At 36.5% G+C, this 13,671-nt stretch overlaps 4 protein-coding genes across 4 annotated transcripts in view; 2 read left to right on the top strand and 2 right to left on the bottom strand.

Moving 5' to 3' along the window:
* Positions 1-1,139: 1,139 nt before the first annotated feature.
* On the top strand, positions 1,140-2,160 carry CBG19212 (the record flags this gene model as incomplete). Its single annotated transcript, XM_002637446.2, has 4 exons — positions 1,140-1,178; positions 1,228-1,388; positions 1,428-2,021; positions 2,067-2,160. The coding sequence occupies 4 exons, from the start codon at positions 1,140-1,142 to the stop codon at positions 2,158-2,160; spliced, it is 888 nt and encodes a 295-aa protein (XP_002637492.2).
* Positions 2,161-4,184: 2,024 nt separating this feature from the next.
* CBG19211 lies at positions 4,185-5,539 on the bottom strand (the record flags this gene model as incomplete). Its single annotated transcript, XM_045237959.1, has 5 exons — positions 4,185-4,231; positions 4,280-4,335; positions 4,654-5,247; positions 5,291-5,451; positions 5,501-5,539. 5 exons carry the CDS (start codon positions 5,537-5,539, stop codon positions 4,185-4,187), a joined length of 897 nt encoding a protein of 298 aa, XP_045096715.1.
* Positions 5,540-8,428: 2,889 nt separating this feature from the next.
* Positions 8,429-10,051, bottom strand: CBG19209 (the record flags this gene model as incomplete). The annotated part of the gene is made up of 6 exons (XM_002637444.1): positions 8,429-8,507; positions 8,553-8,815; positions 9,315-9,487; positions 9,537-9,760; positions 9,806-9,966; positions 10,013-10,051. The coding sequence occupies 6 exons, from the start codon at positions 10,049-10,051 to the stop codon at positions 8,429-8,431; spliced, it is 939 nt and encodes a 312-aa protein (XP_002637490.1).
* Positions 10,052-10,973: 922 nt separating this feature from the next.
* The window catches only part of CBG19208, a gene marked incomplete at both ends in the record, with an annotated part of 5,893 nt that continues 3,195 nt past the window's right edge, over positions 10,974-13,671 (top strand). Inside the window, 13 exons of the mRNA XM_045237958.1 lie at positions 10,974-11,135; positions 11,188-11,279; positions 11,328-11,460; positions 11,512-11,607; positions 11,660-11,824; positions 11,867-11,971; positions 12,022-12,107; positions 12,153-12,735; positions 12,786-12,989; positions 13,044-13,171; positions 13,217-13,310; positions 13,361-13,583; positions 13,634-13,671. The exon at positions 13,634-13,671 is cut by the window's right edge and continues 1,055 nt beyond it. Coding sequence (XP_045096714.1) covers positions 10,974-11,135; positions 11,188-11,279; positions 11,328-11,460; positions 11,512-11,607; positions 11,660-11,824; positions 11,867-11,971; positions 12,022-12,107; positions 12,153-12,735; positions 12,786-12,989; positions 13,044-13,171; positions 13,217-13,310; positions 13,361-13,583; positions 13,634-13,671 — 2,109 coding nt within the window. The remainder of the gene's footprint in view (positions 11,136-11,187; positions 11,280-11,327; positions 11,461-11,511; positions 11,608-11,659; positions 11,825-11,866; positions 11,972-12,021; positions 12,108-12,152; positions 12,736-12,785; positions 12,990-13,043; positions 13,172-13,216; positions 13,311-13,360; positions 13,584-13,633) is intronic.

The raw sequence follows: 13,671 nt of genomic DNA, 5'->3' as shown, positions 1-13,671 counted from the left end.
TCGAAAGTCTGAAATATTACATTTTTGCCGCACTTTTTCGTAGATCAAAAAAAAAAGCTACGCCTTTCAAATTCTCAGTTCTTTCAGTTTTCCTAGATTTCTTTCGAATTTTTGAATTTCGACAAATTTCGAAAAATCTGTATTTCACACTCGCAAAATCCTCTGTGAAAATTCAACAACGATTCATTTCTTTCAAGAAAAACTTGGGAGCGGGTGCTAGGTAATTAATCAATAAATATCAATCGCCAATCCAGTATATATCCTCAGAATGCACCAAAATTCAAACTGACGAGGTGTTGTCGTTCCCTTGTTAGTTGAAAATGACGAACTTTGGGTTTCAAAAAAGGATCTAGCAGCTGTTAGTTTTAACTGAGAATTAGAAGAATTGCGAATCAAATCTAGGATGTATTTGACAAAATCTTGCTGTAAAGATACATTCGTGGCTGGGAAAACACTTACAAATCTCAGGAATTACCGACGGAATTGCTGAAAAAAAGTTTCAGGAATTGCTGGAAAAAGTTTAAGTTACCTTTCTAAAAGTTTCCTATTTAAGTTTTCAATGTCTATTTAAAGGTGGGGGACATGAGAAAAATAATGTTGTCGAAATCCCGTTTAAATATGCTCCTCAAGGAGTTGAACTTGTCGAGACAAGTATTGAAGGTGCGGCGCCGCTACCGACTGAGCTACGCGTGCAAAGAGAAAGTCGCTGCCCGATTGCATACCAAAAGGCGAGGGCGACAGCTGTACGCAGAGTGACATTAAGCGTTGTACACTGTGACGGTAGAATGCATAATCTGGCCCCAAAAATCCCCCGTAAAATCTCCTGTCCCCCCACCTTTAAGTTTTCAAAAAAATATGTTCTGAACTTGGTTGACAACCCCTGGAGCTTTCTGTGCAAACATCTGTGTATGTTTTACCTTCTCAGTCTTATAAACTTGAGTGTTTTACATTGAATTTTACATCGTCTCACAGTTGTTGTCTCCATTTCACTCGAATTTTCTTCATTATTTTTTGAAACCAACCGTTTTCGATCAACTCATTTCCTTGTTTTCTTTTTTCATTTACCTCCCTGATTAGTTTTACGCCAGCATCTGGAGATTTCAATCTAGAGACTTCTTTATTAATTATCTCGACTCAAAATGCAACGAAAAATGATAGTGGCTCTTATCACTTTTCTAGTAAGTAAAACAAATCGTGCTCATTAACAATATGGAAATTCATTTTCAGGTTACTGTATTCGGTACTGTATCCAATGCTCTCGTTTTCCTTGCTGCTCGTAGAATGAATTCGATGAACAGTTCTTTTGGAATTATTACCAAAAACCAAGCGATTTGTAACTTCTTGATGTCCTTAATTTTTTTAGTATACATTTTTCCGTTACAAATAAGGTTTGTGCTACTCAAAATGAGCTGAGAAAAAATTTTCAGTGATATAAAACTGATGGTCACTTACTCTCGTTTCATTGGACTGATCGTAGGGACTATATACGAAATCTCGAATTTATCTCATTTTCTGATAGCATCAAATCGTTTCTGTGCAGTGTTTCTCCCTTTTCATTATGATAATATTTTCACTATTTTTAAAACAAAAATATTGAGAAATTTAATTTGGGTGACATCTGCTATTTGGTGTATGGTTTTTTATGAGTTGATTGGATGTAAATTTTCCTATGACGTGGAGTCTTGGTCTCTTGTATTTCTGGCAACTGAAATGTGTACACAACTGACTTGGTATACTGATTTTACGTTCAATACTTCCTTGGTAGTTCTAACTCTTATTACCAACTTGCTGACTGCTTTCAAGGCTGGAAGAAATAGCAGAATGCTGGTTACTGCAGCAATAATTAAGAAGTCAAAACAACAGAAACAAAGGGAACTGAATTTCATAAAACAATCGTTCCTCCAAGGATTGAGTGTCTTTAGTGGTCAAGTCACTTATTATCTGATTGCTCCGATACTGTCGAATCCAGTTCTGATTTTTTGTTTTGGGACAATGTATGTATTCATGCATTCCATTGAAGGGTGAGGATCTAAAATAATAATTTATCAATTTTTTTTCTGTGCCAGAGCTATCATCTTGGCATCTAATCAAGAAATGAGATCAGCTCTCAAGCCTAGAAAAGGCAAGTCAAGATTCAAAGAACGTTTAACAACAATCTAGAATTTTCAGCATCTACTTCATCTTCTGTTTTCATTTCAAGCACATCAATGGGTCAAGTTTTTTGAATGAAGAAACTTTTAAATTTGTTATAATATTGTGTTTGTGACTATGATGTTTGAAAATAAAAATGTGGTATCTTTAAATGTTTTGAACAAACTTTCGAAGTTTTACTGTAACTGCTCTTCTAGTCTATGAAATCAGCACTCCGACTAAGGAAACTTCAAAATCCTGAATAGCTATTTTTCCCTGCTTCCTGGAGAAAAAACCAAACTATGTGCAGCTTTGGCTTGTCAGATTTGCAAAACGAGTTAGCCAATTTTCTGGTTTTCGAAATCGTAGAAAAAAGAAACTAGAATAACAAATGTGAGAAAATTTCAATACAATATTGGAATTTTCTGAGAGCCAGTCAAGAAAAATCGTTTGCAACTTCCTCTTGTCTACGTCACGGCGTCACTACTGTGTTTGGATAGATCGGGAAACAAAACTGAACATTTTCTCAGAAAGCCTCGGCTGCGGGTGCCAATACTTGGCCAAAGCTCATGATTTTACAAGTGTTGGCCAAGCCTCCCACAAGTCTTGGCCAAAGTATGCGTCTCCATGAGCCGTTGTGGTGGCTTCCACAAGTCTTGGGCCATAGTCGGAAAGCTACAAGTCTTGGCCAAATTCTGATTATTGATTTTTTACCTTCGGACTGATCATTTGATTTTCAATTTTTTTGCTGGTTTCACCTAATTTTCTACTATTTTCATAAAGGTTTGAATTTTTAAGAAGGTATTTCAATGTTTTTGGTATAAGAAATTTTGAAGTTTCGAATGGTATAACTTTCAACATGACAGAACATTCAACTTCAACTCAAAAAAGCAAAACCGAAAAAGGATAAATCTGCGAGTCGTGAGCACATCGTGAGCATATCGTGAGTTATTATGAAGAGATATTTAGGTTTGAAGAGTTCAATATTACAGAATTCGAACACTTGAATATACAGAATTTCGATTCACGAAAAAAGAGGAGACGGAAAATGAAAAAAGTCAAAATTCCACCAAGAAATTCTGCATCAAAACTGCTGTTTCAGCCGACAAAGAATCTCTTTTTGAAGGTATCACACATTTTTCAAGGAGTTTGAAAACGCTATGAAAACGATTCATAGTTTCTTCAAAATTGTGCAGAGTGTCGCAGTGGAAAATGAACACGATTTCAGTAAAAAACAATGTTTGGAACTCACAGGAGTAACGTTTTTTAGGATTTGAAGACAACTCTAACTATGTAAAGTAGAATTTATTTGCACTGCACATTATGTAGATGCTTGTTATCCGAAAGTCCGTAATGTCGAAACCAGAACTGTGAAAATTTTTCGAAAAGGAAGTGATGGTATTAGTTCAAAGACTGAGAATTTTTAAAATTATCGTTTGTATTTCAGATGCAAGAAATTGGATCGTAATGTTCTCGTCTAAAGGATACTTCAAAATACAATGCAAAAATTGAGAAAATGAGATGACTCGACTAGATGCGATTACACTGTCATTGTCGATGAATTTCAACGGATTTCAAAGAAAAGGAAACGAAAAGGTGTAAATTTTTTGTGATTTTAATTAATTTTTTTTTCATTATTCGTTTTGTGTAGTGTTCTAATAAAATGTTGTAGTATATTCTAATTTTGAATACAATCACAACAGAACAACAGGTTTGAATGAAAACACACAACGCCACACACAAGTCTTAGCTAATACATAGAATAATGTGCTCGAAGACTTGTGCTAGACTTGTGGGAGGTCTGGCCAAGTATTGGCGCCGACAGCCGAGGCCAAGCATGATCACAACTTCTAAATGGAGCTCATTTCGAAGTTCATCGGAGGGGTTTTGATTTTATATACTAAAATATCATTTACATTAGAACCCCATAACTTATTTCAAAACATGAACCAAAATCATATTTTTATTTCCCGACATCAAAATCACAAAAACAAAAATCATCACAAGTTTAACAGTTTATTTGAGAAAAAAGTTAATTCATTGAAACAAATTGTTTAACCCAATGATACGCTCGAAATGAAAACAGTTGTTGAATTCAATGCTGAAAGATTCAGATTGTTTTTAAACCGGTGTTCGAATTTCAACTTGCCTTTCCTAGGCATGAAAACTGATCTCATTTCTTGATTGGATGCTAAAATAATACCTCTGAATCATAAAACATGTTGATAAATTATAAAAATGTCTTCTCACTAAGCTTTCCACCTCGAACGTATTTCACCCGCCCCACCCGCCCGGATGTGGCGCCCGCCCGACGCCCTATATTTTGAAACAACCGAATTTAATTTCATTTAATGTTTTGCGTCAAAAAGATTTCAAAAAGTGTGGCCCGCGTTTAATCAGCGTGACATAATTTTGTTGGATCACGAAACCGAGCGTATAGGGCGGGTGTAGGGCGGCCTGTTATCCTGTCGGGTGACGGGCGTTTTCGGGAGGACTGCCCGAGGTGGAAAGCTTACTTCTCACCCTTCGATAGAATGCATGAATGCCCACAATGACCCAATAATAAAAATTAGAACTGGATTCGACAGTAAAGGAGCAATTAGATAATAAGTGACTTGTCCACTGAAGACACTCAATCCTTGGAGGAATGACTGCTTTACAAAATTCAGTTCCCGTTGTTTCTGTCGTTTTGACATCTTGATTCCTGCTGCATTCATCAAAATTCTGCTATTTCTTCCAGCTTTGAAAGCAGTCAGCAAGTTGGTAATAAGAGTCAGAACTACAAATGATGTATTGAAAGTGAAATCAGAATACCAAGTCAGTTGTGTACACATATCAGTTGCCAGAAATGCAAGGGACCAAGACGCAACATCGTAGGAGAATTTACATCCGACCAATTCATATAAAACCATACACCAAATAGCAGATGCCACCCAAATAACGTTTCTCAATATTTTTGTACTAAACACAGTAAATAATTTTTCGTAATAATAAGGAAGAAACACTGCACAGAATCGATTCACTGCTATCAGAAAATGAGAGAGATTTGAGATTTCGTATACAGTCATTGCAAACATTCCAATGAAATGGGAGTAATAAACCAACAGATTCGTAGCACTGAAACCAATATATTTTTTTCATTCTAAATACCAGTACAAGCCTTATTTGTAATGGAAAAATGTAAACTAAAAAAATTAAGGACATCAAGAAGTTACAAATCGCTTGGTTTTTGGTTATAATTCCAAATGAACTGTTCATCGAATTCATTCTACGAGCAGCAATGAAAACAAGAGCATTGGATACAGTACCGAATACAGTAACCTGAAAATGAATTTCCATATTGTTAATGAGCACGATTTGTTTTACTTACTAGAAAAGTGATAAGAGCCACTATCATTTTTCGTTGCATTTTGAGTCGAGATAATTAATAAAGAAGTCTCTAGATTGCAATCTCTAGGTATAGGCGTAAAAAACCAGGAAGGGGGGGGGGGGTGAAGAATGAATGAAAACAAGGCAAAGAATTAATCGAATTTTTTGGTTTTGAATTCGCCAAAACAATAACAATGGATGAAAATTCGAATGGAATGGGAACTCACACCTGTGAGACAACTGCATTTGAATATTTTCATTCAATTATAAGCTTTTCCACTGAAATTCAGTTTCAGCGAAAATTGATTTACGAAGAAGTTGACGTGTCATGATTGGTGACTGATCGTTTAGAAGAAAAATAGAAAGAAGTTACAGTTGAAATTTTGGTAAAAATAGATCTTGACCCCAAAAAAAACGGCAGGTTTGAGCAAATCGGATAAAATTATTCAACACCAAAAACTATAACAAAAATAAACAATGGACTTGATGAGGTTTGGGATGTGCTCTGTCTTCTTGAACTGGAACTTCTGGTCCAAATTTGTTGGTGACAATTGCATTCCTGCGATTCTTGCCATGTTAACACTACCCCCACACGTTATGAAAGCTAGCTGGCATTGATAATCATGTCAAAATGAATCAGACGACATGAGACGATTGGTAGCATTTTCCTAAAGAAAATTAGGCGTTTGAAATGAAGGACATAATCCACGAGCACTCCTTAATAATCTTCGGAGGCGAAGAGAAGATAACCCCCACTTTGAAACTATATTGTATTTGTATTTGTATTTGTATTTATTACGTAAAAAATACGTGGAAGAATAAAAAGAAAAAAGAATGAAAAAGAGAATAAATAGACAAAAAGGGACATGGTGACATAAAATTGATATTTCTTAACCTAGACATGAATAATAGTGGATAATAACAAATCTTTTTCTGAACTTCTGACAGCAGCAGGCTTTTAGATCCGTTTTGTAGAGCTCATCATTTTACTAAGAACCCTATGTGTGAAGAAGTTTTGTTTAAGTTTAGACTTTGGAGTTTTCCATTGGTAGGTGCGGCGGCTGCGCGTTTTTGTCGATCTAATTTTGAAATATGATAAATGATTTATATTAATTTTACCTAGAATGAGTTTGTTGAAGAATTTCAGATCAAGCTTTTCCCGTCTAGATTGTAGTGATTCTAGGCTGAATTCGGTCAATCTGTCTTGAGATGTTTTGTAATCCTTATCAATTCTCGTTAAGTTTCCACCCACTATTCTATTCCTCAATTTTCTAGTGAAGGAGCTTTGCACTTTCTCTATATTGTCAATGAGCAGTTTTTTAGAAGGGCTGGCTACCACCGTTCCATATTCCAAATACGGTCGCACAAAAGTCTTATATAGTAATGACATTAATCTAACGTTCTTACTATGATAAGTTTTAAAAATAGAGTAACTAGCATATTTCGCCCTATTGATAGCTATTCAGTTTCTTGTGGACAGGATCCTGGTTCAAAACATCTCAGCTCTGTTTTTATTTTCTGTTTGAAATCTCCTTTGCATCTTGGTCGACGAATTTTAGAAGAAACGCTGAATTTCCGAAGAAGAATTGTTGTTGTTGTTCCCATTTCCCTCGAATAGCCATTCATTACTATTTTAACTAATTCAAAACTAACCATTTCCGACGAATTCCTTCCCCACTTGGGTTCAAGCCAATGGGTCAGAAATCGCGCCCCAGTAAACTTGAGATTTTAGAAAAAAATCGCTGCTGAATTATGTTGCTGAGGATCAAACTTTCAAACATTGCACGAAAAAATCACGAGTTGCAACTCGTTGACTCTAGGGCGCTTCCTTGGTGCATTGAGTGACTGTAGAGCTTGGCAAGAGTGAGTCTGTAAGCTCTATCACACAAGAGCTAATGTGCAACAAATATATCCAGGTTGCAACCCCGTAGGGGGTGCGACAATACCCGTCTCTCTGATACGAACAATTCGTGTGTGTGCGTGCGCGGGATGCGCCGCTCATGTCGGCGCTTATTCAAATTATATTTATGTTAATGAACGAAACAATGGATTGTGATTAGTGAACGGAGTGTGATAATAAGGGGAATGAATATGACCCGAGTGAAACGGATAATCCAGAGGGATTTTATGGGGAAAATCGGGGAACTCTGGGTTATATCGTTTTCAAGTTGTCAGTGTCCCAAGACAGTGGGGAAAATTGACAGCATAACCATTTATCAATTTTTTTCTGTTTCAGATCTGTCATCTTGGCGTCCAATCAAGAAATGAGATCAGTTTTAAAGCCAAGAAAAGGCACGTAGAGATCCAAAAAAACCTCTTTAAAACAATGTAAATATTTCAGCATGGCCTTCAACATCCAATGTGATTCTTATATGAAGTGAATGCAGTTTGATCTCCTTTTTTCCTTGTTTTTCAGTCCGCATAATTTTTTAAAATTTTGAAACCAAAATATAGGTTGAGGTGACCTCTTGAGAAAAAAGTGAGGGGCGGAGCGACGAACCAATGAAAGTATATAAAATCGCGCCGCAGCCGCACCAGCCACTTGTTGGAAAGGGACTCCAAGCCACTCCGACTAGTTGGATTTCAGAATGAGTCTCCATATAAAACTTTAGATTTCGGATAGATGATTCCTCATGATTCGACTCCTGAGAAAACGTTCTGCCATGTTTTATATGAAACGTTCGATTCTAAGCCACCACGCCTTTATAGCTCTATTGAATTTTCACCAAGAGTCTATTTGGAAACACATTGAATATTTATTTTTTTTATGTTACAGAAACATTTGGGACTAACAACAACTACAAAGTAGAAAAAATACACAGAAAAAAAACCAGAAAATCAGATGAGAACCAGTAAATTTGTTTTTCCATTGATGCTAACTTTTGTTGGTTCTTTTCCATTATTACATCTGAAATAAAAAACAACCAATTTAAAATTTCGAAACACGGGATGTAGTTGACCTCCATGCTTCCACAGTTCTTGTCGGTACATCATCGGATGTGTTACAGCTGAAAAAGATTGATTTTTTTAGACCATCTGAAAATTCAGCTAACCAAAAAAACCACTTCTTGAAACATATTTTCTTCAATTCAGGATTACAAAGAATCGTAACCATCCCTTCAAATGCATGCACAAAATACCAAGGAAGAAGTATGATTATGAATCGGAGCAACTCATTTTCGATAATTGTTACTAGCAAAAAGTACGACAATAGAGCAGTTGCATATGCACTTTCTTGTATAAAAGTTTGCATCAGAAAGTTCTTTTCGGACTTTGCTTTCCGTTGAGATGACGCATGATTCAAGGTAATGGAAACCTGTAATTTCGCAAAGGTTTTTTCAATAGAACTTCCACCAAATGACTGTGTAAATGACTTCGAATTCTACTTTTCAAGGCATGTCAATCGCAAATTTGAGATTTCCCAAAATAGAGATGACTCAGGTGTCGCCGGCTATTTCCGATGTTAGTCAGTTTTCTGATCAGGTCGCTACTAAAGCCGACAAACTCAGAATTTTCAACTATGATCAAAATCTAACCTTGGTCCGCTAGGTAGCCGTTTTTTGGCAAGTTCCGACCAGAATCTGACGAATATCTGTCCAAAAGCCGAAACCCTTCGATTTTAGACCAGAAGTAACAAGCCAAGTGCAAATACACTCTCAAACCTCCATAGGTTCTTTTTTTCCTCCCTTGAGTCACCTTATAAATCAATGTTTACTCGAAACATGCATTTTGCAAATTTAATAAGATTTTCGATTTATATTTCTACTGGGCAAGAGTCTTAGCTCAAGACAGGCTCTACGTGTTTTCATACTTACCGCTCTGTTTTGACGTCTAAATTGGTAGAATGTGATTAAATTAAATACAATCATAATGACAACTACGACCATGTGCAACTGAAAATCCGCGATAAAAGTCAGATACTGACATTCTGGAGTGAGAGTGTATATCAGAGTAAATATAGACCTCTCGTAATACATTTGACAGCCGGCTGAAAAAATGGAGTGTTTGTTTTTATGATTTTTTTTTGAGAAACTCACAAAGAGGAAAAACTGTCACACAAATGAGAAGACATACAATCCACAAAAACACAAGCATAGTATAAGTATAAGAGTTATTGAATATAATTGGATATTTATGAGGAAACCATACTGCACAGAAACGATTCAAACATATGAGAAGATGAGTTTCAGTTGCAAGATCATAGCAAAGATATAAAACAAAACCTGCGTGGTGGGATTTTTTATATAACCAGTCGACTTCTCTGAAACTCGTAAATTCAATATTTATAATGTCAAAAACAACATACAGAAGCATCATGGGAGTTATCCATACAACTGCAATAGTACAATAAATTGCCGTTGCAAATGCACCATGTGCCGAGAGTATTCCAAAAGAGCTCCGAAGAGTTGGAACGCTACTCGAAAAGAAAACAACCGACCAGTTGGTGAAGCAACCGAATAGCCCACTCTGAAAAAAAACCTTTTATATTGTATCCAAATTAAGAAAAACTCACAATAAGAGTGAAAATTCCAAGGAAGATTTCTTTTTCCATTGAACGGGATCGAAAAAAAAAAGAAAAAAAAAAAAGATGAAAAACTAGACTAAATATCAGATGCCTAAATAATTATTACTGGCAAGCTGTTTTGTCTCAAGACGCCAGTCAATATGACAACTTAGGTACCTAAATTATATAATCGGAAAAAAGAAGTCCAGTCTGACATATTTCCTCGTTTCTTGGAGCAAGGATCAAAAAAAATGCGGGCTTAATTTGATAAAGTGAGAGTCAAGTTTGGCCAAACTCTTTTGATGTTTCGAAGAAACTCTGGGCAACTTTTAATTTTAAATATACACTAGAATTATGTCTTCGTATTGGCATTTTTTCATCATCTTCTTACCCCAAACAGTTGGAATAAAGCGACAAGAACACAATCTACATGCATGTCATTTCCGCGCGTTTTTATCTTTCTCCGTTTATCCTACAAGCTATCAATGACTCACTTTTTTTTGGCAAAAGCTGATTGCCTTCGCTACAATCTTCTCCGTTACGACCCTTTCTCTGTTTCCCGCTACACCGCCATCGTCTCTTCCTCCAACATCTGCATTGCCCCTCGATCAGTCAGTTCCCATCGTGTCAGGATGCGCGCATCTTTCGTTTTCGTTCTTCCGAACGCCAATTACCATCGTCGGATGTCTCTCAACTTCGCGCCTGTCTCTTGGTGTCATCCGGGAGATTCGTGTGTCTGACGCCTCCATTTCTTTTCGTAGAAACAAGGTCAGAAGAGACCCCCTTCCAATCTTTTCCCGCGTCTCCTATCGTATCCTCACTATTTGCTTTTCACAGTCCACAAAAAGTTTTGCGCTAGTTTTGAACTAGACCCATCCACACTATTTTTTTTCAGATTTTTCTTTTTCCTCATCTAGATCCTTTCTTCATTTCGTTACGCTCACATACGGAAAATTTTAGGTCTCTCAAAATGGGAATTCTTCGGAATCCCCTTGGAATATTCCAAGATTTTCTAGCCAATTGTTTTTATCGATACGGGCTGATCATATGTCGGAGACCACGACTTTTCACCTTGGGACCTCTTATTCTCACCATCATCTTCTCATTTGGAATCCTAAATATGCGGATAGAAGTGAGTTTTATTGTTGTAGACACCTTCAAGTGTTCCCGTAATTCGAATTTAGGATGATTTGCGATTCTTGTACTCTCCCGAACATTCACTTTCACGCGTCGAGTACCAAGTTCATAAAGATTTCAGTGGAGATTCCAAGAATAAGTGAGTGAAAGAATGATTAAGAAAAAACATTCATCGGGAATTTTTCAGCTCTTTCGTATCCATCACAATTCAAACAAAATCTGAAGACAAGAACCTTCTCAAAAAGGATCTGGCTCAGAAGCTGATTCAATTGAACAAATATGTTCTCGAAAAAATGGATATTCAAGTGGACGGCAAAGTTGTAAGTGTTTTTTTTTTAATTTGTGGTCCTTTCAGAATTTCAAATTTTCAGATCAATTTCGGAAAAGAAGTATGCTCAAGGATGAAACACTGTGAATTGAGTAACACCATCGCAACAATCTTCCTGGACACATTTTGGAGTGAAAAGGTATTCTAGATTTTTTGAAAAAAAAACTGATTGTGAGACAAATGTTTTTCAGCTCAGGAAAGATCCACGAATTCAAATCGAGTACCCGACTATGAAGTTTTTTGATAACAAATTTTTCCTACCTACTCATTTCTACGGAGTAAAAACTGGAGGACCACTGGGCATTCAGTATATCGATATGGTTCATTTTGTGTATCAAATTCCAGCTTATAATGAGGCAAATTTCGATTTCTGATAATCATAAAATTGGTATTTTCAGCATACCTCCGAAGAAATGTCAAAAATCTTTGAGCAGTCGTTGACAGCTGTTCTGGAAAATCAAGATACATTTGATACATCAATGTTTAGTTTATCGATTTTGAAGGTGCTTCCAATTATATCTGAAGTTTGACTCTTAACTTCAGTTTGATTCAGGACGAAATGCAGAAAAATGCCACTTACACTATGCCATTCATTTCGCTGACCGTACTCCTCCTCCTCTGTTTCACTGTTGCATCTTGGTAATTTTTCCTTCATTTGAATTTTTAAAAAATCAGAATTTCCAGTATGACTGATAACTGGGTAACATCAAAACCAATCGAAGCCATGATCGGTATTCTTGTATCCTCAATGGCGATTGTCTCTGCTGGAGGCCTCCTTTTTGCATTGGGTGTCCCATTTATCAATCAGGTCACTGTAATGCCATTCATTGCACTCGCTATTGGAGTCGACGATGTTTATGTTATGTTGGGTGCCTGGCAAGACACCAAGAAGACGTATTCTCCTGAGAAACGCATGGCTTTGGCTCTGGCAGAAGCTGGAAGTGCAATCACTGTAACTTCCATCACATCAGTTTTGTCTTTCGGAATCGGAACTTATTCTACAACTCCAGCAATTGCAATTTTCTGTAAATTCATTTGTGTTGCAATTATGTTTGATTGGTTCTACCAATTAACTTTCTTTGCTGCTGTCATGGCGATGGGTGCCAAGCGAGAAGCAGCTGGATACCATTGTGTTTTTGTTTGGAAACGATGTGACAGAGCTGAAATTGAGAAAGGAAAGAGTGAAAAAGCGATATCTCCAACAAGATACTTCTTCGAGAACATTTTCGCTCCATTTATCTGCCGTCCATCCGTTAGAATTGTAATGGTGAGTTTTCCGAATTTCCAAAATCTTTCATGACACCAAAAATATTTCAGCTCATCTCCTATGTCGTTTACATTGCCGTTTCGTTCTATGGATGTGCTCAATTGATTCCGAATTTAACTCCATCTCGTCTTGTTGTGGATGACTCTCCTCTGATTCCATATCTTCATCTGGCCGAGAAAAAAATCTGGGCGGAAGGACTTATTGGTAGAATTTATGTGAACAAAGCGCCAGATTTCAGTAAGAATCCAGAACAGGTCTGTAGTTTTTCAAAAAATTTAATTTAATTTAAAAAATCAAAAAATATTTAGGTGGAGCGAATGTTGCAAATGGTAGGTGAGTTAGAATCAACTCCATACTCTATGGGTCCCAATTCCACGAATTTTTGGTTAACTGAATTCAACAATTATCGCCAATTTTTCTTCCAAGAGGATGCAAAGTAAATTTCCAATAGTTAAATACTTTGATAATTGTGTATTTTCAGATTTTATCAAACACTTCAATCGTTCCTGAAAGTTTCTTTTAATAATCACTGGGAGACAGATTTGGTTTGGGATACTCCAGACAAAAATTCAACGGTAACATACTTTTCTGAGTTGAGATAATATACAAAACACAATTGTTTCAGGGAGGAACAAAAGTCGAAAAGTTTGTATTCACAACTGCATTCAAAATATCAGACTGGAATGTCAGAACTTCACTGCTGTTAACCTGGAGAAACATTACATCGAAATATCCAGAATTTGAAGCACTTGTCTTCGATCAAAACAATTTTTATAGTGACCAAATGTTGGAGCTACAATCCACAATCTTATCATCTTTGGGGACGGCTATTCTCACTTTGATCACTGGTACGAAAGTTTTCCGATAATCCAATATCTCAAGAAAAATCCATTTTTAGTTTGCATCCTATTCATCGCTGAATCTTCAATTGTTTTC

The sequence above is a fragment of the Caenorhabditis briggsae genome, assembly GCF_000004555.2.
Source record: "Caenorhabditis briggsae complete genome, chrV, whole genome shotgun sequence".
NCBI classification, from domain to species: domain Eukaryota; kingdom Metazoa; phylum Nematoda; class Chromadorea; order Rhabditida; family Rhabditidae; genus Caenorhabditis; species Caenorhabditis briggsae.
This window is presented reverse-complemented; position numbering and strand designations above follow the sequence as displayed.